This window comes from Rhincodon typus, chromosome 21 (genome assembly GCF_021869965.1).
Source record: "Rhincodon typus isolate 14 chromosome 21, sRhiTyp1.1, whole genome shotgun sequence".
NCBI lineage: Eukaryota > Metazoa > Chordata > Chondrichthyes > Orectolobiformes > Rhincodontidae > Rhincodon > Rhincodon typus.
Genome location: NC_063352.1, coordinates 37,365,743 through 37,384,372, shown reverse-complemented (window position 1 = coordinate 37,384,372; position 18,630 = coordinate 37,365,743). Strand labels below are relative to the sequence as shown.

General features: G+C 39.6%; 2 protein-coding genes across 3 annotated transcripts in view; one reads left to right on the top strand and one right to left on the bottom strand.

Annotated features, from left to right (window-relative positions):
* The first annotated feature begins 1,576 nt into the window (after nt 1-1,576).
* Nucleotides 1,577-14,829, top strand: LOC109934111 (PDZ domain-containing protein 9). 2 transcript variants are annotated; one of them, XM_048609867.1, is made up of 4 exons: nt 1,577-1,618; nt 4,920-5,102; nt 9,637-9,814; nt 11,680-14,829. In XM_048609867.1, exons 1-4 carry the CDS (start codon nt 1,612-1,614, stop codon nt 12,431-12,433), a joined length of 1,122 nt encoding a protein of 373 aa, XP_048465824.1. In that variant the 5' UTR covers nt 1,577-1,611; the 3' UTR covers nt 12,434-14,829. The 2 variants fall into 2 exon arrangements, with proteins under 2 accessions (XP_048465824.1, XP_048465822.1); XM_048609865.1 differs by lacking the exon at nt 1,577-1,618 and adding an exon at nt 4,319-4,541.
* The window catches only part of LOC109934114 (cytochrome b-c1 complex subunit 2, mitochondrial), a 25,936-nt gene continuing 20,594 nt past the window's right edge, over nt 13,289-18,630 (bottom strand). Inside the window, exons 10-14 of the mRNA XM_048609864.1 lie at nt 17,952-18,151; nt 17,782-17,862; nt 16,344-16,420; nt 15,432-15,585; nt 13,289-13,451 (exon numbers count right to left, since the gene is read on the bottom strand). Coding sequence (XP_048465821.1) covers nt 13,368-13,451; nt 15,432-15,585; nt 16,344-16,420; nt 17,782-17,862; nt 17,952-18,151 — 596 coding nt within the window. The 3' untranslated portion in view covers nt 13,289-13,367. The remainder of the gene's footprint in view (nt 13,452-15,431; nt 15,586-16,343; nt 16,421-17,781; nt 17,863-17,951; nt 18,152-18,630) is intronic.

Genomic DNA, 18,630 nt, shown 5'->3' with positions numbered 1-18,630 from the left:
AAGTTTCCCAATTGCATGCTATCTGCTCCGGGATTTGCCTATTTGCCCAAGCAATCTGGAAGCATCGGATTTGCAACATTCCAGAGTAATAACATTTTCGAATTTGAAAGGTTCCCTGAACAGTTCTCTGTTGCTATGGGAGATGTGGGGTTTGTATTTGAATGCGCAGGCAACTTTGCTTGTCATGTTGCGCGGGGACTGAGCGAACCACGCAGTGACCTAAATCTCACCACTTCCCACGTGTTTATTTGTACTGCCACTGTCTCCTGGTCCAGGGCCACTGCAATCATGACAACTGAAGATTGGAATGTACGCCCTATACGAGGTGGGCTTGATGGGGAAAACAGCAGAATTTCACAGGGGAGGGGGAGTTTTAGATTGTTTGGCCGTGTTTTATGCACTTTTTCCGCTTTCAACACGTTGTGCATTAGGGTATCCCATAGATGGTGCATGCACGGAAAATTATCGTTAACAACTTACATGTACACAGCGCCTTTAACGTACTTAAACGTCACAAGGCGCTACACAGGAGTTTAATCAAATTAAAATTTTAAAACTCAGTCACAGAAGGAGGTAGTTTATCTGATGGCCAAAAGCTTGGTCATAGAGGTAGGTTTTAAGGAGCCCTTATTTAATCCTGAAATGAGTTTCCGTATATCTGCCCCGCCACTAAGACCACCACATCCATTCCACGCTGCCCAGCTTCAACACATCTCCTGCTAACACCCTCATTTTAACTTTGTTATCTTTATGCACACTGCTCTGATAATCTCCAACTCAGCTGCCCACATCCTGTAAATCTGATGTTGTTCAAAGGTCTGCCACCTTACTGGCACCAAGTCCTGTTCACCTGTCAACTGTCTCTGTTCTCTGACTCCCTCTTTGGCTCCCAGTCCCACAATGCATTGATTTGAAAATTCTTTTCTTTCTGTTCAAATCCCTCAATTCTCCTTATCCCCTCATATCTGTATTCTCCTCCAGTCACTCAATTCTCTGAGGTCTTTGTGCTTTTTCAAATTCTGGCCTCTTGTACATCCTGATTTTCTGTGTGACTGCACCTTCAGTTCAAGCTGTAGGATTCCCGCCCTAAAACCTCTCTGCTTCTCAACCTTACATCCTTTATTTAAGATGCTCTTTAAGAGCTCTTGTGGTGCAGTTGTAGGGTCCCTAACCCTGCATCAGGAGGCCTGGGTTCAAGTCCCACCTGCTCTGGAGGTGTGTAATAACATCTCTGAACAGGTTGGATATTGTGACCAAACGCCTTTAACGTACTTATATTTTATATATATATTTTATATGTAAATGCAAATTGTTGCAGTTGCTGAGCCGATTATTAGTACAAAACTAAATATCTGAAAATACAGGCTACACAATAGAAACGAGCCATTGGGTTTCTGCTGATGTTTATGTGCCATATGTTATGTGCTCCTTCCACCTCTATTCATCTCAATCTATCAACTTATTCTTCAATTCCCTTCTCTCTTGTATTTGTCCAGACTAACTTTACATGCATCTGTGTTATTCACTTCACCCACTCCTGTGGTAGCAAGTTCCACATTTCTGGCAACATGGGAAACAGAAGGAGAATTGGACATTCAGCACCTCAGGATCATGGCTGGTATTGTAGCTCAACGCAATTTTCCTGCTTTGTCCCTTGATAACTTTAACATCTAGAAATCTATTGATTTCTATCTAGAATATACTCAATGACTGAGGTTCCACAGGCCTCTGGGGTAGAATTCCAAATATTCACACATTCCAAATTAAGAACTTCCTCCTTATCTCAGTCCTAATGTCCTTTTATGCTGACATTAGTCCCCTTGTTCTGTGCTCACAGCCATATTCTGCCTGCATTTACCCAGTTGAGCCCTTTAAGAAATATGAATGCTTTAATAAGTGCATCTCTTGCCCTTCTAAACTGTAGAGAATGTACACCCAGTCTCTTCAATCTCCCCTCACAGGTTAATTCCACTATCCCAGGGTTCAGTCTGGTGAATCTTCACTGCACTCCCTAAATTACAAGTATATTCTTCCTTGAGTAAGGCGACTAAAACAACACACAGTACTCCAGTGAAGGCTTACCAAGGTTCTTTAAAATTGAATCTCTTTGCTCTTGTATTCAAGTCCTCAGGATAAAAAGCTAACACTCTATTGACTCACTTAGTTGCTTGCTGCAACTGAATTTTAGCTTTCACTGACTTATGAACAAAGAAACACAGGACCCCTTGGATAGCAACACTTCCCAATCTTTCACCATTGAGAAGAGGAAATGCTCTGGATTTCTGTTTTTCCTGCCATGTGGATAACCACATTTTTTGTTGTTGTATTCTATCTGCCATGATCTTACCCACACATTTAACCTATTTAAATTCTTTTGAAGCCTTTTCCTCATCCTTCTCACAAGTCACATTTCCTTCAAGTTTTGTATCAGTAGCAAGCTTACAAATATTACATTTGATGCCTAATTCCAAATCAATAAAATAGGTTGTGAATATTTGGGGCTCAAACATTAAAGTACCCAATTAGTCACAACCTGCCAATCAGAGTATGAATCGCTCTGTGCCAATATATAACCTCCAGTTCCATGTGCTTATGGAACCTTTTTCAAAAGTTTTTTCAAAATCCAAAATACACCACATCCACTGGTTCCCCATTACCTACTCTGCTAGTTACATTATCAAAAAAACTCTAATCAGTTTGTCAGATATGATTTCCTTTTCACAAATTGATGTTGTCTCTGCTCAATTCTAACATTATTTTCTAAGTGCTCAGTTATCATATCTTTTGTAATTGATTCTTGTATTTTTCTACTACTGATGTTATGCTAACAGGTTCAATTTCCCAAATTTCTCTCATCCTCCTTTCTTAAATAGAATATTCTACATGAATCATTCCAGAATTTATAATACTTTTGGAAGATTACAACCAATGTATTTACTACCTCAACAGGCACCTCTTTCATGACCTTGAGGTTATTAGGGCCAGGTAATTAATCCATTTTCAATCCCAGTAATTTCTTTACCAAAAATTATTAGTTAGCCATTTCTTATTGCACCGTACTAGATCTAAAATGGCCCATTATCTATTTTATGCATTTACTGTTCTGGAAAACTATACATTCCAGGAGTTTTTCCTACACAACATTAGTGCTAATTTATCCAGTCTGTATGTGAAGTCCCCTATATAACTGCTTGTTACATGTGCTGTAATTTCCTGATTTATATTATGCCCTACGTTACCACTATTGCATGGTGGCCTAAATCCTACCAATATTTGTTGCCTTTTGCTGTTTTCCCCATCTGTACTGATCCTACATCTTGATCGTTCAACCTAAGATCCTGTCTCTGATGCACTGATTTCATAAATTATTTGTGGAGGCACTCTTATTTGTATGCTCTGTCCCTTCCTACCACAATAACATCTTACCTTATTATTACTTGCTCACTTGTCTCCTTTAATTTGTCACATTTGATCCCCCTTTTTCCCTTGGTCCCACTATTTGATTTAAAGCCCTCTCTACCACCCTAGTTATATGACTCATCAGTCCCAGCATGGTCCAGGTGAAGACCATCTCAGTGGTACAGCTCCCACTCTCCCAATAACCCATGAATTGAAACCCATTTTTCCCACTCCAATCTTTGATCCATAGAGTTAACCCTCTAATTTTATTTACGCACCTCCAATTTGCTTTTGGCTCAGATAATAATCCAGAATTTCTGTTTTTTAATTTTGTTTCTAGCTGCTCATACTCTCTAAACAGAACCCTTTTCTTCCTTTCAATGTGATCAGTACCTATGTGGACCATGACAATTGGATCCTCCCCATCCCACAGCAAATTACTTTTCCCCATGGTAGGGAATCCAAAACTAGAGAGCATAAGTTTAAGGTGAGAGGGGAAAGATTTAAGAGGAACCTGAGGGGCAACTTTTTCACACAGAGGGTGGTGCATGTGTGGAATGAGCTGCCAGATGAAATGGTAGAGGCAAGTACAATTACAACATTTAAAAGATATTTAGATAGGTACATGGATAGGAAAGATTTAAAGGGATGTGTGCCAAACACAGGCAAATGGGACTAGTTCAGTTTAGGAAACCTGGCATAGATGAGTTGGACCGAAAGGCCTGTTTCCGTCTGTTCACTCGATGACTCTAGCTCAAAGAATAAGTCATGAACTTTGGAACCAGGCAGATAGCACACAGCTTTCTAGACTGTTGCTGTTGGCTGCAGAGAAGAATGTCTCTCTCCCTGATATGACACCCTGTACTACCACCATATTCCTTATAATGCCCCTGCTTGAATGGCTTCATGAACTTTGGTGCCATGGTGTGTTACTCATCCATGGTGTGACCCAATTTCATCCATACAGGTTGCAAGAATCATAAACCTATTGGACAAATGCATGGCAGAGGCTCCTCCATTTCTATCTTCTTGGTTCCCCTTACTTGCCTCATTCACAATCACACCCTCCTTTCCCTGTACATGGACCAAATGGAACAACCCTATCTTCAGGAGTATGACAGCCTCTTGGATAAAATGTGCAGGTAATGTTCACCTTCCCTGATGTGTTTTAGTGTCTACACCTTCAACTCTCAATCCCTGGGGAAGAGAACTTTCTTCTGAATTCCTCAGTGGATTTTTTAGTGACTGTTTTATACAGATGGCCCCAAATTTTAGACTCCCTGTCAATGGAAACATCTTCTCTACACCTATGCTATAATTTTAAAGGCTTTATCAGATCACCCCTCAGCCTTTTTTTTTTAAGATTAGAACCCCAATCTGTTCCAGCATTCCTGTTACAGTTGTAGTTTATCCTTATGACTCTACTTTTTGCACTTTCTTCGTTATATTAGAGTGTGCAGCTGATACACATAGTAACAGCCACAGTCCCATGAGTTAAACAAGGCTATTCTGTGTTACAGAACCAGTCGGAGATATGAAAGACGTTCCAGAACACAACTTAGGTCCCAGCCTAAATACGTTAATCAAAAAGGATGTTAACGGCCTGGGTTTGGTCCTGATCGAACATGGATCCTTTCTGCAGATTGTTAGTATTATTGGGAACAATTCCGGAGGCAGCAGTAGAGCAGCAAACCTAAAGCCAGGTAATTTAAAAACAAAATAATCTATTACAAGAAATCTGATGAAACATGACTACACTTTCAAAACCAGTTGACCAAGGGAGCAGGGAGGGTGGTAAGTGGGAAGTTCAATTCAGTTAATTAAATAAATCTGAAATAGAAGCTAGTATCAAAAATGGGGGATGTGAAACTAGTAGATTATCATAAAAATTCATTCTCATGGCATTTATCAAAACAAATCTGCCATTCAGACCCATATTAATTACCCTCTGAAGTGAGCCAGCATTCCACCTACTCAAAAAGAGATGAGGAATCCATGCCAACCTTGCCACATCCCATGAATTAATAAAAAATAAATCACAAAAAGATATGTCTTTCCACTTGTGTTGGGAGCAACGGGGTTAGTCCAAAAATAGAAGTGAAAACCATAACATAGTCACGATTAAAATCATTTGTGAAGAAGGGTCCCGACCCGAGACATCAACATTCCTGCTCCTCTGATGCTGTCTGGCCTGCTGTGTTCCTCCAGCTCCAGACTCTGTTGTCAGGGTTTAGAGGGATATGGGCCAAATGCTGGAAAATGGGACTAGATTCATTTGGGATATCTGGTCGGCATGGACAAGTTGGACTGAAGGGTCTGTTTTCATGCTGTACATCTCTATGACTCTATATACCTCCTCCCTACCGTGTGTACTTCTTACAGGTTCACCTCTGTCCGCAACGCTCCCCAAAGGTAATTGTAATCCTTTTAAAGGTTTTGTTTAGGGCTTTACCTAACCACCCGTACTTCTTAGAAATAGAATAAAGGTAGAATTGCCATACTTTTACTAGACAAAAGGGCTGGCTCTCTCATTAGAGAGATTTGGCTGGTGGCGGTTTCACCTGAAAGTCACCATGTCTTGGTTGAGGAGGAGAGTCTTTCATGGGTAACCTCATGCAGGAACAGAACCCCCACTGCTGGAAAAATTCTGCATTGCAAACCAGCTGTCCTTCCAGAGTTAATCTGGGAAAAGTCCTTCAAATGGTGTATTGGTATATTAACCTGAGAAGGCAAACAACACCTCCATTTAACATCTCATCTGAAAGATAGCACTTCCAAAAGTCCTTCGCAGTGAGTGTCAGCCTGGATTTTGTGGTCTAATCTCTGGAGTGAGACTTAAACCCACAGTTTCTGACGTGAATTGAGAAAGCTGCTACTGAGTCACGGCTGATGTTTGGCCAATCTGAATGGCTCCTCAAATTTGAGGAGTCACCTGAAAAAAGCTAAGAATAGCATCCTCTTCCCATGGAGTAAGAGACTTATAAAGGATTTTTATGGGAGAATATTTAATGTTAAAATTATTTCTCCTTTTTTTAAGCTTCTAATTTAATATCCAAATTTGCATCTTTAAAAATTTGTCAGTTAAAATCAATGTGCTACTTAGGATAACAGATTTCAATTATGCTAATACATTCAATTTATGCATGAAATTAAGATAGAAAATGTCAATGCTGCATAATTCAAAATTGAAATGCATGTTACAGAATCTGGAAGCTATGAATCTTAAACTACTTAAGGGGATTAATTATATAAATTACAAATAAGGTTTCTGCGAGTGTCTGAACAAAAATTCAGGTTTTAATCCAACATTAAAGATTAAAATATTGCCTCAAGGGATAGGTCCATCAGTTTCAGCACAAGAGAAACTGTAATGGAACATACCAAGAGTACCAGTCACAGTGTTGGCAACTGAAGTTACTGACTAGCCACAGTGTTATGATCAAAGCTGAAGAGTGCATTGTCACTATAGTACCACTATTCAACAGCTCGAAGCATGGAACAAAAATATCTTTTCCAGTTACCAAGATAGCTAATGAAAGACCTTGTCTATATCAGGATTGAAAGCAAGAAGTTCTATCAACCAGACTTCTTAATAAACAATTATGGGTTTATTATCTATAGTGATTGGAACCAGGTGGACCTTGCTGTCTACAAAATCCTTGGTTGAGGTTGTTAACCTGGGCCAATCAGGAAAGCCTGTCTTCCCAATATAACCAGGAGATCAGTGGACTGATTCTGAGCTGGCTGGCCACAGACAGTGTACTATGTATAAGTAAATAAAGGGTGACTTGGTGATGGGATACTGGCCTCTGTGCAGTTATTGCATTATCAAAACAACTTATTCAATAAAGATGCAATAATATTGTAGTATAAATATATATCCCTCTAAATATCACCAAAATGTACACATAAATAAACCCTCAGTTTTCAGGAAAAGTAAAGATTTCTCTGCAAAGATTGATTTTCTAAAAAATACATTTTGACCATGGGGTTTTTCTCAAAAGTCAAAAGGACATAGGATGTTTCAGACTCTGTTGCACTGACGTTCCAGCATTGTTGCCTTTGAGGTCTTGCAGACACATTGCTCAGGAAATACAAGCCTGAGACAATTTTTCAATCACACTTTGAAAACAAGAAATAGGTTTCATCCTGAACTCAACAAGAGGGTTTCATGTTGAGAAATGGGAGAGATTTGCTAGGCAGCTTGTTCATAACTGGATAAAAACCAAAAGAACTGTGGATGCTGTAAATCAGAAACAAACAAAAATTGCTGTAAAGCTCCGCAGGTCTGGCTACACCTGTGAAGACGAGTCAGAGTTAATGTTTTGGTTTCGTTCCGGTGACCCTTCCTGACAATGTTGGTAGCTAGGAAAATGTCAGTTTTATGCAGAAGAAAGGGTGGGGGAAGGGAGTAAGGAATAAATAATAGGCGGGGATAGAGCCCAAAGAGGGAGAAGAACAATTGGACAGACAAAGGAGTGGATAACAATCTTGCTAGGAGTATGAATAGCTGTTAATGGAGACTATTAGTGGCTAACAATAAGTTGTGTGTAATAGCAGACAATGTGATAACAAGGCCTGGTGTGTGTGGGTACAAGGTCTAGGACATAGCAGAGTTCAAGCCCTAAAGTTATTGAACTCACTATTGAGTCTAGAAGATGGCAGGAACTGGGAGAATGGAATAGAGTTCCTCCCAGTTCTTCCATCTCCGTGGCAATGTTCCAATGATGCCAACTTTGACAAGGGAGCCTCTGAAATGTCCACCTTCTTCATCAATTGAGGATTCCCCAGCATTTTTGTTGACAGGGCCCTCAATTGGGTCTAACCCATCTCCCGAACTTTGGTCCTCAACTCCTCCCCTCCCCTAACAGTGATAGGGTTCTCCTTCTCCTTATCTACAGTCTCACCAGCATCCACATCCAGAAGATCAGCTGCTGCCACCTCTAGCCAGAAGCCACCACCAGACACATACTCCCCTCCCCTCCCTTGTCTGCCTTTCGCAGGGACTGTTCTCTCCAGGACACCCTGGTCTACTTTTCCTTCACTACCAACAATCCCCAGCCCCTTTCCCTGCAATCACTGAAGGTGTAACACCTACCCATTTACCTCCTCCCTCCTCAGTATCCGTGGCCCCAAACATGCCTTCCAGGTGAAGCAGTGCTTATACCTGAACTTCACACAATCTAGTCTACTGCATTTGCTGTTCACAATGTGGTCTCCTCTACATTGGGGAAACAAAGCATAGACTGGGTGACCGCTTTGCAGAACATCTACGTTCTGCCCGCACAAATGACCCTGATCCTGCAGTTTCCTGCCACTTCAACACATCACCTTGTTCCCTGGCCAACATCTGTCTCAGGCTTGCTGCAGTGTTCCAGGAAAGCTCAGCACAAGCTGGAAGAACAACACCTCATTTTCCGTTTGGGGACCCTGCAGCCTTCCAGACTCAATATCGATTTCAATAACTTTCAGGTTTGAACTCTCCTAGCCCCCAGCCTCACACACCATGCCTTGTTATCACAGTCTGCTATTAAATACAAGCCATTGTTAGTCTCTATTAATAGCTATTCACTGTCCTAGCCAGATTGTTATCCACTCCTTTGTCTGTCCAACCGTTCTTCTCTCTCTTTGGGCTCGAACCCCACCTATCGTTTACTCCGTACCCCCTCCCCCCCCCCTATCTCCTGCATAAAAACTGATGTTTTCCTAGCTACCATTAGTTCTGAGGAAAGGTCACTGGACCTGAAACGTTAACTCTGACTTCTCTTCACAGATGCTGCCAGACTTGTTGAGCTTTTACAGCAATTTCTGTTTGTGTTCGTAACTGGGTTTCTTCCAATTTAGCTTATTAGGCTTTCCTCCAACTCAGCTGGTTCTCAGCAGGCTTTCCTCCAACTCAGCTTCTTCAATTGAACAAGAAAATAAGAACTGTCCAAACTAGTCACTGTTTAAAAGGAGCCCAGTAAGGGGGTCTACAGCGAAGCAGTTATCACCAGTCATGCAATTTCTAGGAATCAATTTTTCACAGTCCTTCAAAACTTAAGTTGTCCAAACAATATTAAATATAAACCATCTTCATAACAATAGATAATCTTATTTAAACGTCTATAGATTTGCTATGTTTGGTATGATGATGTAATGGCAGGGTGGAAAAGGGAAATCTGCACAGTGTGTTCATTTTTGTCAGTGTGTTCCTTTCTCCTTTCATTTTTCTTGCTCATTTGTATTTACAAATAGGAGACATCCTGGTTAAAATCGGCAGCAAAAATGTCCTGGGCCACAATCTGCGGGAATTGCGCCGCCTAGTGGGCGAAATTCCAATGGGAACTCAGCTGCAACTTACTGTGTACAGAAATTATAAAGACCTCCCAGATACCTGGAAAACACAGCCAATGACTACACATTCAAACGAGAGGTACTGCTTAAATATTTAATGGTTCAGTTTCTGGGCAGAACTATATTAAATTTTGGGAACAAGTAAAGAGTAAATTGTTTTATCAGCCTGTGGCTCATTGAACACACTCCATTATTTGATAAGGTTATGATCAATCTAATCGTGGCCTTATTTCCACTTTTTGAAAAATTCATTGACGGGATCTGAATGTCACAGGCTAGGCCAGTATCTATGGCTCAACCCGACATTGATTTGCCTTCTTGAACTACTGAAACCCTTGGAGTGTATGGATACCCACAGTGTTAATAGGAGGGGGATTCTAGGACTTTGAATCAATGACAATGAAGAAACAGCAACGAGTTTCAACTCAGCAGCTGGTGGTGTTTTCCTGCATCACGACCCTGGTCTTTTTAGGTGGTAGAGGTCACGGGTTTGGAAGGTGCTGTCAGAGGAGTGTTGCTGACTTACCACAGTGCATGTTGTAGATGGTACACACTGCTGCCACTGTGCATCAGTAGTGAAAGGACTGAATGTTTAAGGTGGCAGTTGGGGTGCCAATGAAGTGGGCCTATCTCACACAACCCTCAACTCCCTGGTTGTTCAAAATATGTCCTCAGTTTTGAATGTATATGGGAAGAGAATGCCACCTAAGACTAATGACCCTTTGAGCAAAGAAATTTCTCATCTCCATCTTAAGTACTTTAATTTGAAACTGTGCCTCTATCTGGTTCTCCATTTTCCTATGAGAAGAAATATCTTCCCATCATCTACCTTGGCAAACACAATATAATCTTGTGTTTCAATATGATCACCTCTCATTCTTCTTGAGTATAGTCTCAATGAGCTGTAATGTGCTAAGTGGGACTATACGAAATACTGGAGCAGGAGAGCGATGGAGTTATTAAGCCAGCATTATATTCCCAGGCTGGTATGAATAAACAGAATTTTAGGATGCATAAAAAGGGATAAATTTGATATGTTTTACTGTTAAATGTACTATACTATTACAAAATCAAAATACTGTCACTGCTGGAAATCTGATACAAGAAGAAAAAGCAAATTAGACAGCATTTGTGCAAATAAAGAGATAATGTTTCTAGTAATTTTAGTTCTCCACCTTGCTCCTATGCTGATCTCTCACTCCATGGTCTGCTACTGTGTTCCAGTAAAACTCAAGTTTGAAGTGCAACACCTTATCTTTCAACTTGGCACTTTATAGCCTTCTACATTCAATACAGAATTCAACAACTTTAGATCATATACCCAGCTTCCTTCTTGTTTTTTTTTGTTTTGGTGGGTTGGTCTTCATCTTGTTTCTTTATCCTTTCATGTTGCAGTCAAATGGCTTTTATGTGACAAGCCATGCCTCATTTGGATACAACTTTTGTTTCTCCACTCCATCCATCTTTTACATCTCTATCTTTCTTCAATTTTGATGATAAATCATTGGCATGAAACATTTATTCTGTTATTTTCCACAGATGCTGCTGACCTGCTGAGTTTTGCCAGTTACTTTTCTTGTATGAATCCAAATATGAACTGAATTGTTGTATTTGTCCCTGGTGATACCACATCTGGGGTACTGTTTGAATTTCACTTATTTTAGAAAGGATATTGAGTTATTGAATGGTACAAAAATGCACCATCAATCACAGTACATTTAAAGGAATGGCATATGAAGACAGAATGACTAAACTGGGCCTTTTCTCACTTGAAAAACAAAACCTATATTCCCTCAGTGTCAAGTATTTACAATTGTGAAAAATTTAGTTTTGCTTTTAAACAGTGACTACAGTGCAAAACCACTTCATGAGGTGTAAAGCATTCTGGAAAATTGAGGTTTTTAAAAGCTGTTGTAAAAATGCAAGTCTTTCTTTTCTCTCCAGCATTCAATTCAGCAATGAGGAAGAAGACTGGTCAAGCAGCAGTGATGAAGAGGACAATGATGAACACACTAAAGTAAAGTTCAAGAACTTTAAGCCCCTTTCCTTATTTTGGCATGACAAAGGTATATACATCCCACCCATCTCCAGAGCATGGCATGCACCAAAAAAGAATCGGAATGTACTCCTGGTTGGCCCCCATGTTGGCTGTGACATAGTGCTGCACCAGGCTTTTGACGATTATGTCATTTCCAATGATGATGAGGAGGTCATCCCTAATCTTCACCCGCTGTGGTCTGCAGAGTCAGATACCACAAGCTCCACATCGTCCTCTTCATCGTCCACAGACTTGGACTGGATTCAAACTTCGAGCTCCATTGGTGGCAAGAATCCTTTGGATAATTTACCCCAACAGGGTCCCATTCCACATCCAAAACAGCTAGGGGGGGAGGAGCAGGGTGAGAAGATAGACACCACTGAATCTACAACCATTACCACTACCCTAGAGAGTACTGTTAGCCCCAGGTCTGAATCCCCGTCACAGAATTCCAAAAGTGGATCCTTGAACACTTTCACACAATCCAACGACACAGACTCAGAAACTTCTACCTCAACAGAAGATCAGATGACAGGATCTTCCAGTTCGGACACAATCATTGACAACGCTCACCAACAAAGAGAATATTCTATTTCAAGATGGCTAAATAGCACTTTCTCTAAAGACAGAATTTATAGCACAAAAATTGGTCTAAAGTGACCATGCTCCATAGAGACCACCTCCAATTCCTCTTTATCTAATCCTGTCAATATATTCTTCTAATCCTTTCTTCATGTTTATTTAATATCCCTTTAAATGTATCTATGCCGTTTGCCTAATAGTAGCAAGTTCCAATTTCTTTAAATTCTCTGGCTGAAAAGGTTTCATCCAAATTTCTTAGATTTATTAGTGACTCTCCTATTTATTGTCTTTAGTTCTAGTCTCCCCCACAAGTTGAAAGATTTTCTCTCAAGGTTACTCTCAGCCTTCTTTTCCTAGCCCATTCAAAACTAATGGTTCCAACCTTTCAAGTTCCAGTATCACCTTTTTGCATCTTCTCGAAATCATTTTTGTAACTTGGAAACAAAAACTGTGCAAAACGTGGTCTAAAAAAAGTTTCTATGTGACTGCAAAATAGTTTCACTGCATTTGAATTCTATTCCTTCAGAAATGAACCCAACTGCTTTGTTGAATTTTTATGGCCTTGTTAACCTTTCCATTTGCTTCCAGCATGGATTATGGTCAACTTTCTGTTGGAAGCAGGGTGACTTTTTTTTTTAGCAGAATGCAGGCAATTGCACCAAGCAGATAAGAACCTTGCCCACATGACAGCCAGAAGCATACCCCTTCACCAGCATATGGTGCTAGTGCTTGCATCAAGTTTAAAGAATGAGTTGTATTCAGCACAAGGCAGGATATACAGTTAAGCAAGGGAATTCTTAGTTTGTTGACAGAAAAAAAAAGTTGCACAGGGAAGTGTCAGTACTACCATACAAAGATTCTTCAAATATTAAAATTCAGAAGTTTCTTTCCTCCTGTGAACAATTGGTATGTGAATAAAGAATGATGAGCCTGTTCAAGGGCCACGATATATTTTATTAATAGTTACAATGCCAATACAGCTCTAATAGGTGGGTCATTTAAAAGAATAAATTTACAATTCATCAAGGAAAGGTGTGTTAGACAAATTGCCACTGGCCGCCATGGACTTCTTACCAGAAACAAACTTCTTTGCAGCCTGTAAAGCAAAGAGAGAACGTATTAGGCTCTAGTGGCTGAAATATGACATCACAAGTCTCTGGGCAAGGTCCTCCCTCTGGAATAAGTCACTTAAATAACAATTTCAAAATCCAATGTCAACTATATTTCCAAATTTGAGATCTAGCTGGCCAGTTGAGGGTGTTTTGCTTTTTTTTTTTACAGGTACCATGTATGTGCAAGTTGTTATTGAATGAGTTAAATATTTCCTTTCTTTTGCCTGCTATCAGAGTGACAGTTTGAGGTATGAATACCTACAGCACTCCCCAGTGCCCACAGTGACCCTGCTCCCCAATACCCACTGTTCAAACTGTGGAGTGCAGGACAGAAGTTGAACTGCAACCCCCTGCTAGAGTAAAGTACCGTTAGACACCACATACATTTATAATCCCCATAGAGACCAATCACTTTTAAAAGAAAGGAATTCTCACAACAGCATTAGAAAGAAAACTGATGTTGACAAAAATGTCATTTAATTTTTTTCTGTAACAAGCCAACTAAAAACATAATTCAAACATTAACTAATATTTTTAAAAAGAGGAGTTGCATTTTAAATACATAATACAAAGATATGTCTCAAGCATTCCTATTATTTCTTGTATAAACATCGCATTGCATGCAGTCTCAATCTTTCCAACTCAGCCTGTGTGATGCAGGATCTTTCAGTTCCCAGTCAACTGATTTAAGCCTTGAGTCACAGCAGCTATTTATTTTTCCCCATCTAAAGACTCTGCATACAGTGAACACCGACAAGGTGTATTATATCTGGAAACCCACTCTGGGGTCACTGGCATCTCGATGGTACATAATCCCAGAGACTTCTTTTTACAACCCCTTCAAACAGTCTGGTAGGCTCTGGTGACATGAAAGAGCTGCAATGGCCGAATTCACCATCCCTTGCTCTTCCTATCTTTAGTTCTCTATCCTTTCTAACACAACAATAGTCTTCACTCTGTTCTCAGGGATCTGGTTCAACACAAGGATCTGTTCTGAACTGCCAAACAGAAATCCAATTGTAGAGAACCTTGCTTGCTTCCACTATCGCCAATTGTGGGTATTCCGAGCTATGTATAATCAAAACCATGCCGAAACATGGCACCACTACAATTAAATTTCTATTTAGCCGTTGCTTCTTAGTTTTTCATCTCATGGCATCCTCAGGTCACATGGGCATTTCTTGGAATATAATGATAATCATAGTCAAGAGGCTAATTACCCCTCTTTGAGAATGTTCACCTCAGTCTCAAAGGAGACATCACATGAAAATAAAATACAGGCTTTTCCCAAAGCACATGAGCCAACACAGTACATACTAATCCAGCTACCTCAAAGCATAAGAGGATGACTGAGTAGCTCTGACAAGTCAAAATGAGTGGAACAGTCAGAAAGATGTGGCTTTGCATATCTAGACTATGTTTAGTCTGCTAATTTCTTTAAGATACAGTTGCACAATGTTGGTTCAGGTCTAACCTAAGATTACCATACCCTTTACTGGACATTAGCACTCTGCTGTTGATGTATTGGGAGGTTGTGTGTGCCAAGACAGGGATGAAAGAGAGGATGAACTAAGTCTCGAAAACCTGGAACACCATTGCCATCAAGGAGACAGTACTGTGCTCACAGGGAACAAACTATGGGCAGTGATGTCCATGCATCCCACAGATTGAAATGAGTGAAATATTTCAGCTTGGACTTGGGCTTGGGCTTTCTTGCCACAGGCTCTAAGCTTTTGAACTGTTGGAAGGTCTATGTGTCTGAGCAGGGGATGAAAGTGGGGGGTTTAGAACCAAGCTGTGATGCTCATGCTGCTCCTCCCCCAACCCTAATCGCCTGCCAACATGCTGTGAACATACACATACTTAAATATTCAGTGCCATCATTTGAGAAATGGGAGATGAAATGACTCCAGTGATAATAGAATACGTGACTATTATTTATGGTTAGTAAAAACATTACTTACATTCACCACATCATTAACAGACACAGAGTCAACTTGCTGAACCAGATCAGGTGTGGGCACATAAGCACCAGTTAGCAATACTTGAGAGCCAATCTCATCCAGCAGTCCATCAGATGTTTCAACGGTCATCAAGCACTTGGCCTTTAATTGTTTCCTGCAAAAAAACTCAGTGTTCATCAAAACTGCACCATGACAAGAAGCAATGTTCAAACTGAGAATTTTAATTCAGTAGTTTAGATTTTTACCAGATATAGTTACAACATGAATACATCTCTGCTCTGTAACAATTTGAATTAGCAGCAGAGTCCAAATCTGTAAATGCGCTGGGAGAAGGGTTGGCAAACATGGTATTACAGATCTCAAGTAACCAGAAAACAAACCAGGGAAGGACACAAGATTATTTATTTTTAAATATGAATTATGATGATCTGGAATTTGTTGCCTGAACAAGTGGTTGAAGTAGATTTGGTAGCAAATTCAAACAGGGAATTAGAAATATATTTAATGGGAAAATCTGCACAAAGCTATGACAGACATTGAAATTAACTGGAAAGCCCTTTAAGAATATTGGCAAAGGCACAATGTACTGAATGGCCTCCTTCTGTGCTGTGCAATTCTGTAATCTAAGCATTTTATTCAACTTATTTTTCTTTCTTCTTTCCCTGATCACCCCACTCTCTCCTGCTTGTTCACTTGTTCCTGGGTCTCTCTTCATGGGGATTCATTGATCTCTAGAGATACGTCATCAAACTGGAACCTTAAATCGGTCTCTCCATCCATAGATGCTACCTAAATTGCTGAGTGTTCCAGCATTTTCTTTTTACTTATAGTCCACATCATTGGGTTTACTCTTGATAGCCCCAGATGTGACTTTATTAAAGCATTCTATTGTACAAACAGCCGGCAGCTTACTTGGCCCTTGCGATATCAGCCTCAGTGACATTGCCTTGAGCAATGTTCTTAACTTCAGACACTGCAGCCTTGATTACCTGCAATTAAAAGTTTACATTTTTCATCAAAAAAATTCAAATCAAAACCAAAAATGTTTTTGATTATTACCAACCATCCTACTAAAATACAGTCCTCTTTTGATCAATTGCTAATCAGAGCATTGGATTAAAATTGAAATATCTACCAAACTGCTTAAAGACAAGTAAAAAAGCAAATCGGTATAAAATATTGATACTAATAAGAAAGTACACTTTCTCTTAACTTGTAATATGTACTAAGGATCATAATCCTTCACCAACTTCCTGTCAGACATTTTCTTTAAAAATTATGTCCATTACAATAATGCAAACTGTTTCTGTAAGAATGTCACCTGGTAATTACACCCTCCTGTCAGTAGGTGTGCTGTAGCACCTCAGTTAAATCCCTCAGCCTGCTCTGCTGGGATACTCATGCTCCCACCAATGACCTCTCTACAGTCCAAATTGGCAAAGATACTGTTATACAAATGACAAACTTACATTTATGTAATAATTTTTACAGTCTTGAGATGTCCCAAGTTGCTTTATAGCCAATCAAGCAAACAGTAATATTTTCTAAGGGTAATTCAGTTTTATAAGAAGATAATGTATTACTTTAAGGTTAGTGAAATTACATTGGAAAACCTTGTTCTAATTACCCTGTACTCTCTTCACTTACAACGAAGTACTTTACCTTTGTGCTGCTACTTCTCTGGCCTGTCTTTTATGTAAAAATTACATTTGGTCTTATGTACAATGCTACAAGAAATTAACTAGCATGTCAAAATTTTAATCATTGGTGACACTTGGAATTGCAGTTATGTTGAGTACATGAAAAGTTGTTCAGAATTTACAACATAGACCATTAGGCCCAGCAGGCTTATGTTCCACTTCCCCTAATAATATAACTTTTTGCTCCTTTCTCCTTCAGGTATTCATCTAGCTTCTGTTGAATTGCATCTGTGCTGTTTTGCCTAAGACATATAAAGTCACAGTGAGTTCCACATTTGTTAGTCTTTGAGTAAAGATGATTCTCTTGAATTCACTATTGAATTTATCAGTGATTTTACTATATTCATGATCCCTCACTGTGGATCCTGCCTCATAAGTGGAAACATCATCTTTTTGTCTATTCCACTGAATTTCTCAATTGTTTTAAAAGACTTCCATCAGATCATCCTCTGCCCTTTTCCTTCCTAAGAAAAAGAACCCCCACCTGTTCAGTCCATCTTGATTTTCCAGCAAATATGATAAATGTGAGTTACAGATCATTGTGTTATTGCTACAATTTGCAGCTTCCTTGAACTAAACAATAGCAGCTGGGCAATCATTTAAAAGCTGGCAGATTTTGGCTAAAAATTTATGGCGTTGATTATACATACGTCGCTCGCTGAATCCACCTGTGAGATAGTGTAAATACCAAACAGTCCGGAATCAGAGTAACTTGCACTGAATGCCGAAACCTATTTATAGGAATACAAAATGAAATACGGTTAAAAATAAAAGTGGATTCAAAATACAAAATGTAATTTAATGCAGGAGCAAAACTCACATCAAATAGATCCGCATTTTTCTTCACCACTGCCTGATGCAGCTTACTGGACACATTACTGCCCCTTTTGATGTATGGACCAGCAGCAAGAACATTCTGCAGAACACTGTACACACGGGTCTCAGGTGTACCAGAGGCAGCACTCTCAGCTACCACAGCAGCATGAACCAGATGGTCATTATTTTGATCACGGATTTCACCTGCAATTAAAGGCCGCAGTTTATGCAAAATGGACTTTACCCTGACTAATTTCCACTTCAGCTAACAGAATGGCAGCTTTCTTTAGGAACGGTATGAATTATTTATAACTAAACATATTCTCATGCACATACACTAACAGCAAGATATTTCTGCTGTAACAATCCTTAAAGATTTAAATAATACAAGAAACATACTTCAAAACACAGTTGCTGATAAAGGGTTTTGCTTGTTTAATCTGCACCACCCGAATTGGACTTTAATGTCCATATGGTATGGCCAAAATTAAACAGCAAATTAATTAGAAAGTATTCATAAGGAAGTAACACTTAATATTTTTCTTTGGTAATAGTCTGAACTAATATTTTCAGAAAACTAAATGGAATAAAATGCATGCAATTCGATTCTCCCCTCTATTTAATATGAAGAATTCAACCAGAAATCATAATGTCTCAGAGAAGGGAAAATTCTGGGTTTATTA